Below are 13,650 nucleotides of genomic sequence, written 5' to 3'. Positions count from 1 at the left end.
TTCTAACTTGTTCATTTTGGCTAGAGTGCGCCTTTTTCATCATGGCCTCCAGTCAAGTACCAAGTGTCCAGAGAGCATTCGTTTAGCTCCTTTCTCTCAACCGTTGCTGTTCAGCTTCGCGTGTCATTCGCGACAAATTCTTTGCCAGGTAGTCATGCGTTCTTTTCTTCAAGCGTTTTTCGTTCTGGCTAGTTTCTTGCTCGTGATTTATTTCTGGAAATTTCTCTAATTCGATAAGAACAGCTCTTTCTAGCTCGGTCATCCTGATCAATTCTGTTGCTCTTGTTCACCCATCTTGTACATTATCCTCGTCAAGGCCTCATGCACTGTTATCCCACCGTTTACTAAGGTTGTTACGAGTGTTGAAGTCACTCTTATCGTGGTAGGCATTTTGGTGCCAGTCAAAACTCAAGCCGCATCCTTTTGTCCCGAGGCAAGTTGTTGGAGACACGTGCTGCGCGGTACCAAAAGTTTCTCCGGCATGTTTCTGTTATGATCGTGGAAGGCAGAAAAGTTACTTCGGTAACCTGGGGTTCGAGTTCGATGCACATTTAGCCGTTAAAAATTTTAGAAAGAAGTAACAAGTCGGTTAGTTTCAGAAACAAGGGAGGGGAGCGGTGGTGAAGTCTTTACGTCTCCGCCTCTCAATCGAAAGGTCGGATGTTTGAGGCCCACCATGATCCGTGCTCGTTACTTGAGGGTGAAGCAACATTACCCAGCCCAAAAAAATTGCATTTAGTTTTTAAACAGGGGCACAACAGCGGTTCGCCGTGATGAGCTGTACAGCTCTTGTGTTGGTCCTTTCCCCGTGGATAAATAGTTTTAATCGTACAATCGTAAGATTTTGAGCATCTTCAGTCTTACTCTATAGGGTAAATGCCCACCTACTATCCAGCGTGTCGGGCGGTGTTGAAAACTTTCAATTGTTTTCGTGTCCATTTTTGAGAGCCACCATACATGGCTGCCGTATAAAAGAATCGGAAGCAGCATAATCTTGTAGAGATTCAACTTGGTTTGCATACAAACGGCTGGTGAAACATTTCTTTTTATTGGGAAAAATACTTTTGTTGCTTTGGCTATAACATATTCGACGTGATTTGTCCATCTTAGAGTCTTGTTTACCATAGCATCTAAGTATTTTTCCGTTGTCTTCGTTTGAATAGACTTTTCACCAAGCATCAGGTCATAATTTGTTGGCGAAGAACATAGAAAATTCAGAACGGCACACTTCTCTTCGTTGAAATCTATGAAGTTTGCGATGCTCCAATTTTGCAGTCTATCGATGTCAGTTTGCATATTATTGCTTGATCTGTGCGGGGTAGCAGACAAAAGTTTCGTGTCGTCGGCGAAAGAGAAAATTTGAAGATGGTTAACATAAACTAAGAAAAGCAGCGGCCCTGTGGAGCCTTGTGGAGCACCACTTGTTAACATCCAGAATGGTATCCATCTATGTCCACAAATTGTTTTCTGTTACTCGAGTAGGTTCGAATAAGTGTCAGAGTCTTCCCAGTGATACCAAGTTTTTGGAGTTTCATAACCAGGACATTATGATTTATTTATCATTTATTTATATATTGATGTAGTAACGTCCGTCACCATGATAATTTCTTACCTTCTGATTTATCAAAAAAGACAAAAAAAAATTAGACTGTTTTTTTAAGCTAAATCGAGCTCTCTTTTTTCCGATTTATCTATACTTACCACTTATCTTTAGTGTTCTTACAATCAGAAAAATAAATCATACAACCTCAAAGTTAGTAGTAATAGTAAATAAATGATGAGATTATTCCTGCCTTTTTGTTGGCCACAGTTATATTTTCAACCGTATGAGAAAAATAATGTCTTTAATGGGGCTACCTTTAAATTTTGTACTCAGATTATAGTTTTCTTAAGAGTTTAATTTATTGTTATTTTTTCAGAAACGAAGTGAAGTTCAATATGGGTAAGTCTGTATGATTTTTACCCTATCAATTCTTCGAATCTATTTGATTTGTAAACTGAGCTTTTTCTGTGTAAGGTAAAAAATCCGGTAAAGCAGCTTACCCTGTTCAACAAAGTGCTTATCCAACACAACCGGCCCCGTCATACCCTCCTCAACAAGCTATGCAATATGGTGCACCCCCTCCATATGCACCACCTGGAGCATATCCACCTCCCCAGCAACAATACTACCAACCACAACCTTTACCAGGCAGCGATATGGGAATGGGAATGCCAGGTTCGTTAGTTGAGTTTTTGTTTTGGTGGAAACAATCGTGCATATACACTGTTTGTTTAATTTTGGTTACGATAATTGCACTTGAGAGAACAGCTGCTCTGGTCATCGGGAACTAGTTTTTTTCATGAACAACTTACAAATCTCTATGAACTACCTGCAGTTACTTTCACGGGAAGACGGACATGCTAAATTTGTTGATTGTTCCGGCACCTGCCGTATATTTTTTGCAGACGACTTGAAACTCTTAGTATCTAACAAAAAACCAGAAAATATTAAAAAAGGACCCCAAAACTGTGGAACAGTGGGTTAAGAAAATAAAATAGACTTAGCTCTGGATAAATGGGCGAAAATTGAATGTAAAGGGAACCGGTATGACTACATGTGGAAAAATCTCAGAAAATCTAATCAAAGTTTTTACATATTTTGCATAACCAGTGTTGGCAAAATAGTTAATTTTTTCCAATGGCATCTCGGGGAAAGGACTTCAAGTAGCAGCTTTCATGGAATTCTTTTTTTTGGAATGTATTCTTTCTTGAAGTTCTGTAGATATTATTAATTTTTACCCAATACCTAATCTGTTTTTGGCAGGGAATACGAATAATGTCTACTGCTTGCGCAACAAGCGGGTACTCGGTTACACCAGTTAAGTTTCGCGTTTTAGTAAGAGGGCGTCTTATTTTTATACAGGTGACGCATTTTATCGTTCATTTCACATTTCAATGTAGCGATTTTTATACCATAAATTTTTGTTTAATGAGGGCATTTTTTGTTGCCTACAATTTGTTGCTCAAGCGTGTGGCCTTAGTTTTGCACATTGGTTAAGGCAAGTGACCCTTAATTTGGAGGTCTGGGAATGGAGAGATTTTCAGTTTCTTCGTTGTTTTTTCACGTGATTTTGCGTGAGTTGAACTTCTCTTATATGTTTCTTAACTATGATTTTAGGCTTGAGCTGCTTCTAACACTTACCAGTTTTAATCTTAATCTTTCGTTGGTCATCCTTCAAAAATAGACTGAGCAGTCTGCATAACTAAATCATTTTTCTTAGTTGAAGCTTCACGTGAAAGTTTGAGGATTGAATGAGCTAATTTTTAAAGGTTTTTCTGAACACAGCGGGAAGGTCCGGAAGTAGTTGTTTACAGTGCGATTTCAAGAACCTCTTTTTTAACATAAAGCAATTTCAAAGCTTGTTTAGTTTTCAATGTCGAAAAGTCAACTTAACAAGAAGTTATTGGAAGTTAACCAAACTCAACTCAAAAAGAACTCAATAAAAGTAAACGTTAACAAATAAAGTTAAGGATGTAACATATCGGCAGTTTCTTTGGTCTTCGGAAATTTGTGGATTTGTGCGTTATGAACTCCGATTTACAAGAATTGTACTTGTGCGTTATGAACTTGGAACATAATTTTTTTTTCCGATAAAGAACTTGTATTACACAGGCTTTGAATCTCTTCATAGAAGACTTCAGCCTACAGACGCTTTTTTCTTGTTATTTCATGATATTTTTGTGCTATTTGAAAAGTGAATTGAGAACTGCTTTCTTGAGCTCATCGACAATTTTCCTGCAATATGATCAAAACTTATTTAAAATCCTGTTTTTAGGTATGTTCATTTATTGGCATTCGGGCAAAGTATATGAAACGTTGCCTCGCGTATTCAAAGTTAAGACTCTAGGTGCTACTAATTAATTAATATGCTTTTTACTGCCCTTTTTTAAAATTGCTGCGGGTCACAAATTTTGCTTTTTCATTTGTATATATATATTTTTAATTTTGAGCACATGTCAACTTGTAAAATACCAAAAATGGTGCTTAATTATCACACGCAGCTGACTTTTTATTGCTGCAGAATCATTACGAGTTTCCGTTTCTACGCAATCAATTAAACATGTTCTGAAATGTTACCACACAGTTTGATGGTGGAAAATTTTTTATTGCTAAGTAGTATCGTATACCATTTCTTATAGGTAAGGGCTGGCTTTTGTTTAAATTAGAATGAAATGCATGTAGGAAATTACAATGACGCAGTTTTCTCTGATTCTCTGATAAATTCTTGGGAAGTTTGTCGAATTGATATTGAATATGCAACACAAAAAAGCAACTTTATAAAGAAGGAAGCGAACATATGTCCTTTATGACAGTTTCTTCGATTAATCGAAGATTCGGTCTGATACAATAACTGCGTGGGAAATATTCAATTGAAAAATCCTTGCAGTATACTTAAAACGAGATTTTAAAGCACAGATCTTTTTAATAAGCTGATATGCGATGGACAGAGAATTTGATTTATTCAGAAGTTCGGTTTATAGTAAAAACTGTCAGATCATTTCAGACTCTGTGATGCTCAAGCGTTGACTATCAAGAGCTATACGTAGTTTAATTTGTTCTTCGAAAATCGTTTTTTGGGTTCTTCGAAAAGTATTTTTTGGGCTTCCCCGAGTTCATTAAATCTTTTCCTACTGTCTGTTGGCTATGAGTTTTCGAAATGGAGAACGAAAATGCTGAACGGTTGACCTCTTATTTTTAGTAATTTAGTGCCAAATGAATCAGTATTTGTAGATGCACATAGCATAGCTGTAAGGAGTTCACTCTGAGATCGGCAGATTGTGTATTCGATCCCCTGCCATGGCAATAATAGTGTAAGAGGACAAGCTCTCACTTGACCTCTAGCTTCAGTTCTACCACACTGACCTATGTCGGTTGTAATAGTGGTACTATGTGAAAGCTCTAGACGCAACAAATACGGCTTTGAGTATCGAAAAAGAGCTTCGTTCATTAAAATAATTCAGTCTGGAATGTGGGGATATAATAGAAATGAAATTACTCTACTTAAACAAGTCCGATAAACCTTTCATAGATCCTCTGCTATCCACAGGAACCATTTTATTAAAATTTGTTATATAGACGTGCTGTTTGTTTCAGGCTACCAGCCGCAACCGGGTATGCAGCCTATGATGGGGCAAGCTGCCCCCGCCTACTCAAACTACAACTACAGTCCCAACGGGGTATGAATGCCCATTAACTGTCTTTGAAGTTGAAAGGGGTGAAATTGAAAAAGTGGGCGCAGGAAATTCTAGGCCATTATAACAAAGATGCATAAATAAATACAATTTCGTTTTCTAACTTCAATGCGTTTATTCAACATGGGGTACTTGTTACACCAGAAATTACTTTTTATTGACCAAATATAAGCTTTTTAGATCAATGTTGAACAGTTGCACGAGATAGCTATTGTTATGTGGCCGTAGCTTTGTCTAAGCTCGCGATAAACTTATTTTGTTACTTTGAATGAAAAGTTATGGCCGTCAAATAAATAAAAGAGAGAAACGCGCTGAGAAGATGGTGGCAAAACCGTGGTTAAAATGCATAATAATTGTCGTTTAACCTTAAGAAACGCTAGTATTAAAGGTCATATTAGTCGAATTTTCTTTTGTTTTACTTCTATTATGGTCATGATCACAAGATTGACATATGGCTTCTTTGCAGTGAAACCGAGTTAGTTCGCTGTGAGTTTCACATTGAGTGTTTAGTAATTACAAACAAAATGTATATCTGCAAACTCTATGTTTACTGAATGCAAATTTTGCAGAATTTTACGCGCAGTCAAAATCTGCAAATAAAAGAACTGCCGATAGTTCAGGAAGGTTCCAGCTTACTTCCACGCCGAAGTCTAATTGTTCATGTTTGAAAAAGTAAATTTAAGGGGAAACTTTTTTAAGATCTATGGAAACGCAGTTTGATATGTGAAGTTTGGGGTAAATCTATGCGCTATGTTTCAGCAACCGGTAGTCGTCAATAATGCATTCGACGCAGGAGCCAGGTTCGACAAGAACTCCGCGCCCAGCATACCGGTGAGTTATTAAGAGTCGATGAAAAAATTCAGACTCTTACACTGGCTGATATAACAAAGCGGAAATTCAGGGTTTTTGTTCTAAGATGGCGGTTTTCAAGGATGATTTTGGACAATTTTCACTAGGAATTGAACAAAATTTCTATATAAACCAAGAGCAAATGATCAGAGCTACCCTCTATGAAATTATCAATGACTTGGCAGTTTTTCCGGGTCTTAAAAACCAATTTTCACCATCAGCACCAAGTTTTGCATTGGTGTAAACTTTCCTCAAAAAAGCGAAGATAAAATGCTCATTCGATGTGAAACATTCTAAGCGATAATATTGATTTGTTCAGTGTGACAATTTTACTAAACTCAGCTGTTTATTACAGTTTCACACGTTTTGAATAAATAAGTGCACATTGTGAAAACTGGCATTTTCATACCCGGAAAAAACTGGTCAGTCTATGAAACCAAATTTTGATAATTTCATAGAGGGCAGCACTGATCAATTGCTCTCTGTTCTATGCAAAAATTTGTTTAAATCCCAGTGAAAGCTATCCCAAGTTCATTCTTGAAGAGAGGCATTTTAGCGAGAACTTACGCTCAATGTTGTCCGCTAGTGCATATAGGTGTTGATGTCATTTTTTCGTTTTTCCCAGGAAAAGTCAAATTTGCTCAGGCTCAAATTTACTTGTTTCTGCTTTTTTTTCTGTTAACTTGCGTTCATTGAATCTTTTCCAACTTTCAGTTGGCTATGCTTCTTTTTACTTGTGTCCATTGACTTTTTTCTAACTGTCTGTAGGCGATGTTTTTGGTTTTGGGGATTGGGGATCTTAGTAGAATATTGGTCTTTGTGTCTTAGTAATATATTGGTGCAGGGGCGGATTTACGGGGGGGGGCGGTGCCAGACGCCTCCCCCCCCCCCCCCCACCCCCCCCCCCCCCTCAGGGATTCGACCCCCTGCCGACCCAAAGGGTCGCCCCTTTGGTACTTTTTAAGAAATCCATTTTTTGCCGACCGACCCTAAAATTTTTCTAAAGGCGCCTTTGGCGCCAATATATACTAATTTTGAGGGGGAGCGCGTGCCAAAAAAACGCAATTTTTTTTGTCAAAATTTTTCAAAAAGTGCCTAAAAACGGCTTTTTTTGACCTGTTTTTTCAAAAATTTGCCTGCGGCGCAGAAAATTTGGCCACAACAGGGTCCTTTTACTGCTTTAGAAGAGCTCGGAAAATCAAATTGGTCGACCTTAAAAAAAAGGTCGTCAAAATTTTTGAAAATCCTGAAAAGTTGGAGACAAAGTCTCAATCTTAAGTTCGAGGTTTGTTAATTGTTGCTCAAGCACATATAATGAAAGATTCACGATAACCCCGTTCTCCATGCATTCCTATGCACTTTATTGATAAATAACATGTTCTCTTCAATTGGTTAAGTTCATATGGTTATAATGTTTAAAAAATTTTACCATCTAGTTTTCCAGAACCTATTTTTCGAGAGATCGCATTTTTTGAAATTTCCTCAGTAAATCCGAAAAAATACTTAGTAAAAAATCTTGATCATCGGGCAAACCAAACGCTTCAGCATGGAAAACGAGCACGTAGCTATTGGTTTCCTTTAGATTCGCAGACTCTGAAATTTCAAAGATTCGCATTATTTTGTTTTTCAAAAAGTATTTGAAAAAAATGGACTTGTTTAATAAAAAAGTTCTTCGTCTCTTTATTTTTGTTACATTAAACAAGCCCATTTTTTGAAGCGTGATGGATTCTGACAACATTATATTCGAGCTCTGCTTGCTTTTGGAAAAACGGTTGCATGATAAAACTGACTATATGCATGAAATGATCAAACGAAGAATATATGACTAGTTGCTTTTTGAACTTGATGAAATTGAAAAATTGGCTAAAAAATTGACCGAAAAATTGACTTGATGAATCTGAAAAATTGAGTATTTGCTGGACTTTGATGGTCGACGCGTGATCTGATAGCATTTTCACTTCTGATTTTCTCTGAAATTTCTTACGCTAAATGGAAGTTCAATTAAGCTCTCACAAAAGTTGAACTTGCGCAAAAAATACTAATTGACTCTCAGTTTCAAAGTTTATTTTGATTTTTGCATATCTTAGTGGATTACAGAATTCACCTTTTGTTCCAGTTGTCTCAAATTGGATTAATTTTATCCAAAAAAAAAATTCATCAGAAAAGATTTTTAATTGAAGCATGTTATCAAAAAAACATGAAAGGGTTGAAAGTTCATCATTTGAATTAATTGATTACTAATTTATGCAAGATTACTGAAATAATTAAACTTATTGCGAATTGATTAAATCTATTATTTATTTAAATGTGGGAGTTATTATCTCGCCACCTTCACTATCTCGCCAAGCTTTTTCAACGTGTTATTTTTGCATGTTTAACGATAGATTTTTTTTCACGCTTAAGCTATATCGTGTATAGCTTGAATTCCAGTTTGAATTCAGTGTTTCTTCCACCGAGTTGGAATTGATAATTGAGCAACCCAATAGTGGGATGCCTTCAGGCTTCCCTCAGGGGTTGCGAATTTGGCCTCCAGTTATGAATGCCCAAATCCTTTAAGTTTACGAGATACGGCGATTTTTGTGATTTTTCAAAATGGTTCAGAAAACTCAAGTTAAAAAATAATTCAAAAAAAATTGAAATACCCAAACCTTTAGTTGGCTCATGTCATGGTACTTTCAGGGGTTTCGAATCTTGCGTCCAAATGCGACTGCTCATTTTTTAGTTTCTGAGATGAGAAGTTGTATGTCATTAAAATTTTTCAAAGGACTTAACAAAATTTTATGGTTTAAAAAAAAAGGCGAATTTTTTACCATCCTATTCAAGTTTTTCGAAATAGGCAAGAAATATATTAAATGCTGATTAATTATGTATAGCAAGTTTTAAGTAACAGGGCGCTTGAAGGCGTTTTGTTTGCGGAAATTTGGGCTTCTATGGATTGCATCACTAGCATTGCTTGACGTTTTTAATGCAAATTTATCGCACTTAGTTTTACCTTGAATTAGGATTGCTTGCTTTAGGGTTGATCATAAACCAACTAAGTGTTATGAAAGAGAGTACTCGAGCAGCAGCTAATGTTGTCCAAAACTGATATTTCCACAAGAAGAATTTGGCTGCAGAAAAATTGGGGAAAAATCGCCAAGCTCACCAATATAGAGGCTACAGTTTTCATTTTGAAACTTATAGAAGGACAGATGAAAAGATTGCTGGCTTAACAATCTCTAATGTTTATGATTTACTTTAAGCTGATAAGTGGGGTTGTGATTTGTAGCCCCCTCCTCCCGGATGTTACGCGAATGCGGCACAACAGGCCTCTGCTCAAGGACACTCGGTGGTCATGCAACAGACCAGGTCGGACTTCCTCACGGGGGGCTCAGGCGGGGGATACACTTTCATATGAGCAGACGAGGACTACTCAAGGGTGGAAAAATAGAGATAGGGGAAAGGGAAATGCAAGACAGACTTTTCTCAGATAAAAAAGGGACATTAAAACTGATGAAAAGAAAGTATTGAGTAATTTTGGTAACCACAGCTGTAAATGCTTGCGATGCTTAAATCAGTGCATCTGACTTGCTGTTTTTTGGTATCTGGCGCTTAGATTTTAGAAATGACAACTGACTTTAAAGATTGGATGAAACATTGAATTTGAATTATCTCCAAAGCTTAACGCGCCGCAAGAAAATTTCTTCTTAACCTTGAGACGTTTAAAAATAGCTTTTTTTGATGAGAGAAGTCTAATTATTATTGCTTAAACTCATTGAGTGGAAGAAAAAACAATGTGATTTTGTGTAAATGTTTAAGTTTGAGATATTCCATTATTAAGTCTACCTAGTTGAAAATGCCTTTCCTTATTTCTTGAATGATATGTTTGACCTAAATATTGAGTGCTAAATGTTTCATACTGGTTGTAAAGTAATTTTATTTATATATCTTAGTCAGTGAAATTATGAATGTTCTTTTCTGGCAGTTTGTGTCAGTAAACTTAGTGTAAAAAGTTCTACGCTTAGATATGCAATTAACCATGAAGTTAATTTTTTTATATTCTCAGAAAAGAAGCATAAGTGAAGTGGTGAAGGTCATGGGCGGTAGTGAAGTGGTGAAATCTAGGATTTTCTCTAGGGGGGCGGAGTTTCAAAACACTCCACTTTGACAAAATTTTCTGCACCGCAGTCAATTTTTTTGAGGCATTTTTAGGGACTTTTTTGAAAATTTTGACAAAAAAAGTTGCGTTTTTTTGGCGCACCCCCACCCAGCGCTCAAAATAAGTATATCTTGTCGCCAAAGGCGCCTTTAAAAAAAATTGATATCACAAAAAATTGATATCTCAATAGTACAAAGGGGGGACTCTTTGGGTAGGCAGGGGTTTGAATTCCCGAGAGGAAGGGGTGTCCTGCCCCCCCCCCCCAATCCGCTGGTGGCGAAGGTGATCGTCAAACAGTCGAAAAGTCGTGGGTTACCGATGAGCTCCGTGATCGTTGCTTGCGTTTATTGAATTTCATCCAGCTGTTAGCTATGTTTTTGATTAGAGAACGAAAATGCTAAATTGTTGACTTCAACATTTCAGTAAGTTTTGTCTAATTAATCTGTTTTCATAGAGGCAATTAGTATAGTGGTATTGCGTGCACGTAGAGATTGTCGTGTATTCGACCCCCTGTCATTTTTTCAAAGTTGTCTCGGCTTTTTTCATGGCTCATGTGACTTCTCTAGCTTTTAAACGGTGTGTCAGCCGTTGAATTGTATAAAATGATATTTTATCAAACCAGTTCCTATTTATGAGTGCGAATCGTAATTCGAATTCTATAACTTATGAATTGCTTAATATTAACCTAAAAAACTATTTAAGTTTAACTCAAATTTAACCCAAAAACAGGAATTTACTATGAAATAGAACTTCATTTTCAGCTCTTATTCGTCACTATTAAATCGGCAGCAAATAACGAACAGCGAATGAAAAAACGTTTTCCCATTAATATGCTACTGCAAATCAGTATGTTGAATTTGCGTGCTTCAATGCCAGTAGATTTGAAATATTTTAATTATAAAAGCATGAGGATTTGTTTCATTTTTTGTTTTCAATCTGCTAAGTTGAAAACGTTTAAATTATCTCAGCACTAGAATTTTTTTCAAATTAGCTTGTTTTCAAATTCTCGTTAAAAAACTACAACTGCTGACTTTGTCTCACTAGAAGTAAAATTGAAGCTAATAAAAAACGTGATGAGAATAAAAATTATAAAAGCCAAAAAAATTGGGCGTTTTTAAAATATCAGTAGCAAAAATATCTGTTTTAGCAAGTGTGAACATTTTAAACTCGCTGAAAACTGACATGGTATGGCTCTATTTTGGTTTCTTTTGTCAGCAACAAATAGAGTTAAGCTCCGTTTTCAAACTTTTGACCGGTATTCAAATTTTTCTCGGCTACATTGTGTCCGTTTAATGATAGCTACCTTAGTCACACAATCACCACTGCTTTGGTACTGCTCTATCACGACCAATATGGCCGACAAAATGTGAGACTTTCTGAAGGCGATTTAGCAATAATTTATACAAAAAAGAATTTTTATCTTTAAATCAAGTTTCCATAAAAAAGTGATACGTAACTTGGCTCTTGCTCTCTGCTTTCATATTTTGATTAATAACTGTATTATAACTTATCTTTGAGCCGTGCTGTCATAAAATGTTATAATTTCACGTTTTTTTTCCAAACTGGGACAAATATAATTTTTGAGCAGTGTTACCTTGTGCAAAGTAACGCAATGTTTTGTGGTACTAACTGCCCAATTCTTTTCTCAAAAAGTCTTACCTCACTAATTCCAAAATAATCACCATTTCATCAAGTTATCTTATTTGAGCTTTAAATCATACCAGACTGCTCGTATCAGGCAAAACCTTGAAAAATCTGACTGCCGCTTAAGATCGAAGGATTAGGTCATCATCTTAAGATATTCAAAAATTGACAAATTTTTTTTAATGCAAAAAAAATGTATTTTCCATAGAAAAGCCCAAAATTAATTATTTTGCGTAATCAATGTTTTTTAGATCTAAAACCTTGCCACTTAAAAGCGAACGATTTCTGAGCCGGGTCAAATAGCCGCTTAAGCCTTAATAGAATATATAACGCGCATTGATTGTCCCAAATTAGCCAACTAGGCAATTTTCAAACCACCGTAATGTCATAAAATTTATCACAGTAAAATATCTGTTAAAATTTGAACTCAATTTATTTCTACTTTTCAGATGTTTTTTAAAAAGTCTGTTCAAAAATGGCTAGACAAGTGTGTTTTAGGTAATGAGGAACCAACCAAAATTCTTAGCCGCAATTATTACAAAAGTTCAGATCGAGGACTCAATGTGATAATGTATACCAAAATAGTGTCTCAAAAATAGACTCCATTAAAATATCGAAAAAAAATTCAAAACACTGTTACTCAGCCAAATGCTGTCCAATTAAAAACAAAAATTAAAAAAATTCTGTGTGTGAACTTTAAATCATTCAAATTTCATACAAGAGCATAAAAAGAAGGAATAAATTGTTGAAACAAGTTGGATCTATTTCAAACTTGAACAAGAGTGCTCGTATCAGGGCGACACCCTGATTGTTCTGGCTGCCTTTAAGTTCTTTGGAGTAGTGTTTGATAACAGAAAAAACTATAATTTTTTTTGAAGATTGTCTGACACGCTATTTGAAAAACAGGGTCTTATATTTACCATACAGTAGCGTTTCAATTAGAATAACTAGCATGCTTCTAGCCAATTTAAAACTTTTGTCACCTGGGATAAACTTCACAAGTTGACAAATTTGGCAGTTTTCAAACCCTCATAACTTTGCAAAAAAATATATCTTTTGAAAATTGATCTCATCAATAGGTTCCATATGACGATACAAAATCCTGTTAAAAGTGACTAGCTAAAAAGTTGAAACCTTTCGGTTGAAAAAACCACCCGTAGAACAAATATTCCGTCATTTTCTTTAAAATTCGGGACAATGATAAGAATCTCAAAATGTTGAGTGAAAACTGACATCAAAGTAGGAATTGCCACTGTAGCTCTCTCTACCTATTGATGTCTTCCCATAAAAACTTGCTTTAAACGCACGAAAAAGTCTAATCGGAACAATGTTCCGATCGGCAAACAATTAGACGGTCCAAAAACGGTGACCCAGATATGTTAAAACTTCTAGAAAACCATCTTTCTGGTTATCAAATGACCAAATACTCCGACATTTTAGATTATCCGCAACAATTGCACTACATTGATGCATAAAAGACGTTTTTGAATCTTTAAATTTAGAATTTGCGATTTCAGCCTTCAATATATTTTGTGAACAATTATCCGTCAATTTGATATGATTATTGGCTTCGGTGATGTTTGGCAATGACTTGTCCTCATCATAATGCGGGTATGTATTCTTGGCTGACGACCACTTGGAGGAAGCAGGTGTCGTTCTCCAGGTAGGTGCTGTTGGGGTCCTGTACCAGAGACAGGGTTCCGAATCTGTTCACTCCGAAGTAGGGGTTCCTGTCTTTCGTAGGTCTTGCCAGGGCATCCTGAAACATAATGTGCCGCTATATA

At 36.2% G+C, this 13,650-nt stretch overlaps 2 protein-coding genes across 2 annotated transcripts in view; one reads left to right on the top strand and one right to left on the bottom strand.

Moving 5' to 3' along the window:
* The first annotated feature begins 1,811 nt into the window (after positions 1-1,811).
* On the top strand, positions 1,812-10,112 carry LOC134844112 (DAZ-associated protein 2-like). The gene is made up of 5 exons (XM_063860598.1): positions 1,812-1,942; positions 2,018-2,218; positions 5,138-5,220; positions 5,995-6,066; positions 9,353-10,112. Exons 1-5 carry the CDS (start codon positions 1,939-1,941, stop codon positions 9,479-9,481), a joined length of 489 nt encoding a protein of 162 aa, XP_063716668.1. The 5' UTR covers positions 1,812-1,938; the 3' UTR covers positions 9,482-10,112.
* A 3,267-nt stretch (positions 10,113-13,379) lies between these two features.
* Positions 13,380-13,650, bottom strand: part of LOC134844111 (TNF receptor-associated factor 3-like) — a gene marked incomplete in the record, with an annotated part of 6,115 nt that continues 5,844 nt past the window's right edge. Inside the window, 1 exon segment of the mRNA XM_063860596.1 lies at positions 13,380-13,625. Within this exon segment, the coding sequence (XP_063716666.1) occupies positions 13,467-13,625 (159 nt within the window).

Source organism: Symsagittifera roscoffensis, chromosome 4 (genome assembly GCF_963678635.1).
Source record: "Symsagittifera roscoffensis chromosome 4, txSymRosc1.1, whole genome shotgun sequence".
NCBI classification, from domain to species: Eukaryota; Metazoa; Xenacoelomorpha; order Acoela; family Convolutidae; genus Symsagittifera; species Symsagittifera roscoffensis.
Note: the sequence above shows the minus strand (reverse complement) of the source record. Positions and strands in the feature narration are given on the sequence as shown.

What these genes read in the sequence shown, in the direction of transcription:
- LOC134844112 (XM_063860598.1), top strand. An exon ending in ACAACTACAGTCCCAACGGG is followed by an intron (nt 5,221 to 5,994) that starts GTATGAATGCCC and finishes GCTATGTTTCAG; the next exon opens with CAACCGGTAGTCGTCAATAA. An exon ending in ACTCCGCGCCCAGCATACCG is followed by an intron (nt 6,067 to 9,352) that starts GTGAGTTATTAA and finishes TGTGATTTGTAG; the next exon opens with CCCCCTCCTCCCGGATGTTA.